Consider the following 9341-nt stretch of genomic DNA (forward strand, 5'->3'; position numbering starts at 1 on the left):
GATTGAATCATTAATCAGCTTGCATGCCTGTCTATTTAATCTATTAATCTTCTATTGCAAAGTTTTACACCCGCTGTGATATTCGAACCGTATCAAACCAAACGAACTTTCGGATAGAGTTCAATATTAGTCAGATCTCAGAGAAAGTAAAACATGCGATCCCCGCACATGATCACATCCTTCTTAATTCTAATCACATTCAAACCGTCTTGGTCTCTTTCGTTGTCAGCTTCATACTTTCCCCACACCTTCAAATGTGATCATCAATTGCAAGAATATCCAAGACACAATGAAAGGTAAAATGAAAGTCGCATGTTAATTAACCGTCGAAATGCCCTTTCTAAAACAACAGATCATAAGATGAGCAATTATCAGTATGAAACAAACGTAAAAACTTTCAAATTGAACACAAATATTAGTGAAAGCACCAAGAAATTCCGAAGAAATCGAGCATCAATAATGCTCAAGAATGCTCTGCCAAAGTGGGAGATCGCCTTTGAATTGCCTTTCACCTTTGGTTCCAACCACAATTCGAGAGACGAATGTACTTTTTTGGCAGTTTGGGCAAAACTCGGTCCCGTCGGTAAAAGCGACTAAAAATGTCTAAAAACAATAAGATTTAGCTAAGCTGATTGTTGACGCGCTCTCGAAAATTGATGTGAAAGTGCTATGAACACTTTCATTGTGTTGCGTTAATAAGGATCATTGTCTCATATGACGTTAAATGCCTTTCATGAGACGAACTCTGCTTTCTGAATGTTTAAAAAACGTTTTGGAAAATGCCTGTTGAAAGTGCCTTTTATGCAATTCAAGTAAGAGAAAATTGCGTTTTTTACTCAGATTGTTTCCTTCTAACGCTATGTGGTCGCTAACTGATTGATTAGTTCTCAACATGACTATAATTTTTTTTTTCGAATTGGAGGCCCAGTAATTCTTTTTTGTTTTGTTTGTTTTTTCACGGGCTTTTCTAACCGCTACAGGGAATGTAATCCCCAGTACTATTAAAATGAAAGGTTAAAATTCGTCTATTTATTACCTTTCAATCAACAGATGATATTTGGTCTCCCAACGAATTTGAGTTGGAAGACCGAGCTAGTCCTTGAATGTAGGGTTGATCTGGAATGCTATCTAATACTTTGTCCAAGTCTGACTTGAAAGATGCTACCGGATCAAGAAGGCCTACGTGTTCCTGACGAATATTAGAGGGAAGCACATTAAACAATGAAGGACCCTGAGAAAGCAGAGAAATAGACTTCATTGTTCGAAATAGCCTGGATTTTCGAAGGTGCTCTCAAAACATACATTAAACCTCTACGGTCACTAGAATTGACCCTAAATCCTGGGTTGGGACAAAGCTCATGGATACTTTTGTAGACGAACAGTATCAGACACCTTTCATACCTTCTCTGAACACTGTACAGTCCCAACTTTTCTAGTCTCTCAGGAAGGGAAACATCTCTGGACTTGTTCGACCTTTTGCAAACCTGCTGAACCCATTCAAGCCCAAATGGGTGAAGCATACTCAAGATGTGGCTGGACAATCGACTTGTACAGAGTCTGGATCGTGATATTATCTCTGGACTTACGTAAACGTGCGATATATCCAACCACATGTTTGAAAAGCCCTACCAACTTTCAACTGGATATGCTCATCGACCTTTTCATTATTTTGGAGGACTACACTTAAATCCTGAATGGATGAGACCTGCTGAATGCCCTTACATTCATCATCTAATAGTGGAGAGTCTAATTGCGTTGACCGATAGGTCATTGAGCGGAATTTCATCCCGTTTAGTGCCATATTACTCGTAGCAACCAAAGAGTAGATTTGGTCAAAGACCCTTAACAGACAACTGGAATTCAGACCATTCTTACCAAATACCAATTTCGTATCATCAGCATAGGAAGAGATATTGACATGGCTACTTCCAAGCTTCTGAAGCAGAGCAATGAAGATGATAAAAAAAAAATTTCACTTTTATTTATTCAATAATTCAATGGCAGGTAAATATAATAAAAAAAACCTGAAGAAGGCAAAAGTCAAATAAGTTGGCATCACCTTGGGCTACCGTATTCAATAATTAGTAATGTTTTTGTATCATGTTAGCACCACTTATATTGCTCATTTTAGCTCAGACCTTCTATACAAGTCAGCATTGTGTTTGAAGTCTCAAAATAACCCACAATGTATTGGAGTTAGATGCAACCATTCGACCCTCAACTGTGAAATGGTGTCTAAACCAATGGAATTTGTGAGGTGCATTGGCCACAGTCAGGATCCTAATGCTACCCTCTGGTGGAGAAATGAAAATGCAAAGAAACAACCAGGTAAATAATGCCTTCCTTGGTTTGCTTTGCGGGAGACCATGCTCAGACATCGCTTGATAATTTTTGTGATGAAATTCATTATAGCATAATTTCTAAAAGAGAAATTCAGGCATTTGACGGAACAATTTTGTTTTTATTGGCAAACACACTTCTGGTACTCTTAGTTAAATTAATTGAGTCTTGTTTCTTGCTCTTAGAATTAGGTCTTGTTGACCTTGAAATCGGTCAGCTTGTGTCAGCATCTGTTCGCCAAGTGACCGGTTTTGCGATGAAACCAATGCCAACAACAAGAATGCAGGTACAGATCCCCAATGGAATCCTTGTTTGCATTGAGATGTCGACGACATGCAACGTTTGGACGGAAGGTGATTCTATTAAGTTATTCGAATTTTCACAAATTGACAATATTTTCAGGAAGTTATTAGGTGGTGTAAAAGGTACACATTGTTAGAGCATCAACCCTAAACTTAAAGGTGGAAGGACGGAAAACATAACCTTCTCTGTGTTTGGAGCGCAATTTACATCTTTATTTGTTGACCAGCCATGTAATAAAGTGCAAATAAACTTACAATACAATGTAGAAGACAAAATGTTCCTATTCAAAATGCCAAAAGACACATGAAGTATCCAATTTCAGATATCAATGTTACTTGATATATCCGTAATTGGCTCATTTGAGTAAAAAAACGAATACTTGATCAAGTGCACATATTTAATTTCGTTTGTTTAAGATAAGTTTCTACTGCATTACTGATCCTGTCTTGAAAATACCTTTCTCTTTTTGGTTGGAACTCTCAATGATGTAGTAATTTTGAACAAGCCCAGGAATTCCAAATCTGGAGTTTCATTGAGGTCAGTCGTAAATACACAAAGAGAGCCAAAAGATACTTTAACTGCGTTATTTGCACCTTAATATGCAGTAAACAGGTTAACATACGCAAAACAATATGCCGCAAGACCTAACAGAAGCATAAATCATATCAAAATGAGCAAAAATTAACAGAAAAATAAAAGGCTGAAATGTAAAAGCAAGATTGTGACTGCGGAAAGTCAACGGTTTGAAAGCAACAAATGGGTTTACAGAATAGCACAAAATTCATTGCTCTGAGCCAAGCCGAGTCAACATCAACAGGAGAAGTTGGAGAAGCTTCTGTAAGAAGGGGACAGGACAGATCGGGGACAATAAAAGAAAAACGAATTGGCCAACACGCAAGTTCAGTATTAGGTGACAAAGAGAAATCTGCAGTGAAATAAAGATATGCGTTAGGTTTCTCCAAACCGGCTTCGAATGTCTCAACAAAGTATCCTGCCATTCTTAAGTGTTCGTATGTCTGAATACACTGTGTCAAAGACAAGAAAGTGCTCTGTTGATCATCGGCCAATCGAAGAAATTGACGCCAAAAATGAGCTATAATGGGGTAAATTTGAACGTGCATTGTCTGATTTCTAAAAAAGACAGCACAAAAGTTAAGATCTTAGAAGAACTAGCCGTTGAGAGAGAGATTGCATTCATCTCTATAGCAGAAACCTGGCTTCGGCCAGGGGTCTTAGATGAAGAACTAACCATAGTTGGTTTCAAGTTAGTTCGTTGTGATAGGATACGCCCTGATAATCCCATATTCCCACATGGGGGCGTATGCCTATATGTTAGGAATGATTTGCACATTAGTCATGTACAAATGTCGAATGGAGAAGTAGAGGTCTTAGTTTGTCATCTTCGAGGTCTTGATTTGTCTATTGTTACAATGTATAGACCCCCTTCTTGTTCAGCAAGCTCTTTTTCGTCAGCTCTCCAATTCACTGGAAATGAGTTGGACCTGGCAGTTTGCTCGAAGGTTTTCTTTGTAGGGGACTTTAATTTTCCGGCTAGCGTTGTAGAGTGGGAGGTTAGTCCTGATGGGTATATTCCCATTTCGAAATCGACATCTCAGTCGTTCGAAAAGCTGGAAGAATTCGCGATCTTGCGCAATTTCTCCCAGCACGTTGGTGTAGCCACTAGAGAGAATAGCGTTCTCGACTTGGTCTTTTCCAATGACCCTGATCTGATCCAGTATGTCCATGTGACACCTACTAATCTGTCAGATCATCATGTTCTTGAGATAGGGTCGACCATTACTCAAAAGCCGGCGTGCTCTAGAGTAAAACCGGCCAAAAAGGTCGGTTTGGCTAAGTTCAAGTTCAAAGATGAACATTGGCCGTTGATTATAGAAAGATTAGAAGAACTTGACCTGATTTCAATTCTGAAACAGGAATCGTCCATAGATGCAGCCATTGATAAGTTAGTTTCAGTTTTTAAGGAAGTTTGCTCCAGTTTAGCAATCTCTGAATGTGTTCCGAAAGGTGGTACACGGACAAAAATTCCAAAATATAGGAAGACTTTGTTCAAAAAGAGTTGCAAACTAGCAAAAAGGCTGAAGAGCACTTCGAATCCAGTAATTGTGGCTAGTCTCCAAAAAAAGTTGGACGTAGTTCAGGGTAAGATTAAGGCCTCCATCGAATATGACCAGTTACAAACTGAGAGTAAGGTGGTTCAGGAGGTCAGGTCGAATCCGAAGGCATTTTTCTCTTATGCGAACTCTAAGAGAAAAATGAAACACTCTGTTGGGCCTTTTGAGGTTGATGGGGCAGCCATTAGCAATGTAGAGACTATGGCTAACATGCTTGGAGATCAGTTCTCTAGTGTGTTTTCAACCCCACTGAGTTCGGAAGCAACAGCTCATTGCTCTGAAGATGAGTCTGTTGAGATTGACATGGTTAGTCAAGCTGAGCGTTTAGATGATCTTGTAGTCACAGATCAAGATGCTTTAGAGGCCATAAGGGACTTGAGGCTTTCCAGCTCTCCTGGTCCTGATGGTGTGACATCTCAGTTTCTGATGAGATGCTCACTGGTTCTCGCTCCTGTTTTCTCGTACTTGATGCGCTGCATCTTGGATCAGGGCAAGTTTCCATCTTCACTAAAGTTAGCTCATGTTGTTCCAATTTTTAAAGGGGGAGATAAGTCGCTCCCCAGTAATTACAGGCCGATTTCTCTCACTTCGAATATTGCGAAGGTGTTTGAGAAGATCATGAAGTTCAAACTTGTTGAATTTCTTGATATTCATGAAGTCCTTCCTCCTAGCCAGCATGGGTTCCGAGCACATTTTAGCACGGTTACCCAACTGATTGAACATATTGAGCGGGTTATTGAGGGACTAGAGAGTCATGAATCAGTTGATGTAGTTTATCTCGACTTTGCCAAGGCCTTTGACAAGGTAGATCATGGGCTTTTAGTTAACAGGCTCCATGAAATTGGGATCCAAGGCAGGGTTCTCAATTGGTTAAAAAGTTTCATTTCTGGTAGGAAGCAATTGGTTAAGGTTGAGGGATCCCTTAGTGACATACATGATGTCAAGTCAGGTGTTCCCCAGGGTTCGATCTTAGGGCCCCTCTTGTTTATAATATTCGTTGCCCCGCTTCAAAAGCTTAGTATCACTGCCAGTCTCTCTTCTTATGCTGACGATACAAAGTTAGTTTCTGGTAGGAATGGCCAAGATTCCAGTAGCCTTGCAAAGGACTTAAATCGAATCTACTCTTGGGTAACTGAGAGTAATATGGCCCTGAACGGAATGAAATTCCGCTCAATGACATTTGGGTCAACTCCTTTAAATACTCCACTCGTAGATAATGGAGGTAAAGATATTGAGCAGGTCTCATCTATGAAAGATCTAGGTGTAGTCCTCCAAAATAATGGAAAGTTCGATGAGCATATCCAGCTGAAGGTGGGTAAGGCTTTTCAAATGTGTGGTTGGATATATCGCACGTTTAAGTCCAGAGATAGCATCACGATGCTAACTCTGTACAAGTCGATTGTCCAGCCACATCTTGAATACGCCTCACCCATTTGGGCTCCAATGAGTTCAGCAGGTTTGCAAAAGGTCGAGCAAGTCCAAAGATGTTTCACTAGGAACATCACAGGAATGAGAGAGCTCTCGTATTGGGAAAGGTTAGAACGGTTGGGATTGTACAGTACTCAGAGAAGGTACGAAAGGTATCTGATATTGTACGTTTTCAAAAGTATCCATGAGCTTTGTCCCAACCCAGGGTTTAGGGTCAATTCTAGTGACCGTAGAGGCTTAATGTGCGTTTTGAGAGCACCTTCAAGTCTTCGAGAATCCAGGCTAGTTCGAACAATGAAGTCCACATCTCTTCTTTCTCGGGCTCCTTCATTGTTTAATTTGCTTCCCTCTGATATTCGTAGGGAATACGCAGGCCTTGTTGATCCGGTAGCATCTTTCAAGTCAGACTTGCACAAATTTTTAGATAGTATACCAGATCAACCCTACATTCAAGCACTAGCTCGGTCTGGCAACTCAAATTCGTTGGTAGACCAAATATCATATAAAAATTGAAGTGTAAAAAATAGACGAATTATAACCTTTCATTTTAATAGTACTGGGGATTACATTCCCTGCGGCGGTTAGAAAAGCCCTTGAAAAACAAACTAAAAAAAATAATAATAATAAGACCTTTATATTTGACCATCAAAATCAATGATTGAATTGCCAGGCTTAATATCCCAACACTCGTGAAATCCTGGATGCAATTTGAATTTCGAGTGAGTGACCGGCCAATGTACAAAGCGTTACATGGAGCTCCTATTAAAGGGTCAGGATTTTATAGCATCCTAAAATGTTCTTGTGAACATGCTCGCAATGAAAAGAGCGCCCAATCAGCTTCCCGTTAAGACAGGCATCAAGAATAGCAGGACATGTTCTGTCCTGTATTATGTTATATTTTCCATTTGTCGAATGAATACGTTTTCACTTCCGCTCGAACCTAAATATTCTTGAAAATATACCAAAGAAACTGGACATATCTTTCTATATCCAACTTGGCCTTTTAACGGCCAATTAAATGGGTGACAAACTTTTTGACTGTCTCTAATCATAATTAATATGAAGCATTGCCATCAAGCAATAGAAAGTGCTTGAAAATAGCCCGTGACTTCGACCCTGAACCAAAGCTCGTAAACTTTTAAAAGATTAAAAAAGCAACCACTATTTAGAAAGTTCCAGATGAAATTGAATGCCAAATCTAACTTGAAATATGGCAGTGTTAGTTCCGGAGTACCATAATTGGTGTTTCAGGCTCATATATAAAACAAAAATCCACAAAATATGTCTAGCGGCGATTCAATATGAAGTACATTTTATTTGTGTTACAAAAATCGTATTCTCATTTCAGGAACCAATGAGTGGCAGCCAATCTCCTCTTTAAACTTCATTCATGAACAAGGAACTTTGAATTTGTTGGGAGATCAGCCCATTGTCATTGGTGGCAGGAACAGTGGGCAGGGCAATCACGGCTTTGTGGAGATATTAGACCCAATCACTCGTGAATGGATTTTCGGACCTTCCCTGCAACCTGGTCGAAGAGCTCACGCCACAGTGGTTATCAATCAGACATGTTTGGTGGTAATTGGAGGATATGATGAACACCCAATACAAGCCATGAAGTCCGTCGAAATCCTGAGTATGACTGATATATCTTGGCAGGCATTGGACGATATGCCAATAGGTGTTTACAACCCGGTGTGTGGCCTCCTCAACCAATCATTTATCTTGTGCATTGGAGGCCGCGATTCCGGTAGAACACTCAAAACTGCATATGGATTGGCTCTGACCTCAAACAACGCCTTGTGGGAAAGATTGAACATGTTCGACACTAACGAGCCAATAATGCTTGGTTTTCTGTATCAATTGAGACACGAACTGTTCTGCATGTCGATCAAAACAGAATCTTTTCGTGACCAAAGACAGTTGCTCAGGATGAATTTAGCGGATGAGGATCCCAAATGGGAGTTATTGGAATTGTTTTCGGAGGATATGTTCACTAATGTGGGTCGTTACATAATGAGAGGTTACTTAATTGAACCCTAATGTATTGTGGATAACAATAAACACTCCTCAATTTGCTTGGATTCACTTGTGCAAAACTAATTCTTGTTGAGGTTACCCTAATGTATTTTGACAGTTATTTTGATAGTTGCTTTTTTGCTTTTTTAATACTTTAGGTGAATATAGGTGAAGTTAGATGAGCCCCTTGCCTTCATAAAAAAACACTAACCGCGGGAGCTTCTAACGACTTCTGATTATATTTTCTAATAAACGCTCATAGCTGCTTCTTCAATTACCATTGTATTAAAACTATAATATGGTTGGTTAAGGAGAAGAATAAACTCAAAATATGGTCATGAATAGGGATGGGCAAATTGAGTAAATATAATGTTTGCCACTTAAGACCACCTTTTTAACATTTGCATTTTTCGACTTCATTTTTAGCTTTTGACTTTATTTTGCTCATTTCGTTATGTTTGGCCTAAAAATGTTGGTTTAGTTAAATCAGAACCTTCTCTGCGTTACATTTTGTTGCAAAGCTTGAAATCAAAAGCTGCAGCGAAAATAAATATTTTTTATCAGCTGACGACAATTATTGAATACTGCAGGCGAAACTACTCCATCCCGTTTTTGTCAAGAGTCAATGGTTGAGAAACAAGTGAGAAAATGAAAAAAAGAGCCGAGAAGAGCCAGTTTCAAGTCCAAAGAGACAAGTTAAGCCGGGCGCTAAAATAATTAAGCAACCCAAAAAACGCACCAAAGCTGTTTTCCATATTTCCCCTTTTGAGGAGGAAGCCTTCCAATGTCTCTTCAGGTAGATCAATGGTGAACATCTATTGCTGGAGAGGGGGAGAAATATGCATGAGGAAGCATTCCCTGACCTCATTCAAAACAAATTGATGTCAATTTCTTTTTATTCTAGTCTTTTATCACGGGCCTTTTTAACCGCTACAGGAAAGTAATCCTCAGTACTATTAAAATGAAAGGTTATTGCTTATCTATTTATCACCTTTTAATCTCTGCATGATAATTGGTCGACAAATGAATTTGTGTCGGCAAACCGAGCTAGTCACTGATTGTAAGGTTGATCTGAAATAATATCTAAAAATTTGTCCAAGTCTGACTTATAAGATGCTA

General features: G+C 39.3%; 1 protein-coding gene across 1 annotated transcript; it reads left to right on the plus strand.

Annotated features, from left to right (window-relative positions):
- LOC131891951 (uncharacterized) lies at positions 1-8262 on the plus strand. Its single transcript, XM_059241656.1, has 4 exons — positions 1-296; positions 2132-2328; positions 2526-2693; positions 7552-8262. The coding sequence occupies exons 1-4, from the start codon at positions 154-156 to the stop codon at positions 8244-8246; spliced, it is 1203 nt and encodes a 400-aa protein (XP_059097639.1). The 5' UTR covers positions 1-153; the 3' UTR covers positions 8247-8262.
- The last annotated feature ends 1079 nt before the right edge of the window (positions 8263-9341 follow it).

Source organism: Tigriopus californicus, chromosome 12, assembly GCF_007210705.1.
Source record: "Tigriopus californicus strain San Diego chromosome 12, Tcal_SD_v2.1, whole genome shotgun sequence".
Taxonomy (NCBI): Eukaryota; Metazoa; Arthropoda; class Copepoda; order Harpacticoida; family Harpacticidae; genus Tigriopus; species Tigriopus californicus.

Coding starts and splice junctions, on each gene's coding strand:
- LOC131891951 (XM_059241656.1), top strand. CDS start 154: ATGCGATCCCCGCACATGATCACATCCTTCTTAATTCTAATCACATTC. Junction 297..2,131: donor TATCCAAGACACAATGAAAG/GTAAAATGAAAG, acceptor TGCTCATTTTAG/CTCAGACCTTCTATACAAGT. Junction 2,694..7,551: donor ATGCAACGTTTGGACGGAAG/GTGATTCTATTA, acceptor TTCTCATTTCAG/GAACCAATGAGTGGCAGCCA.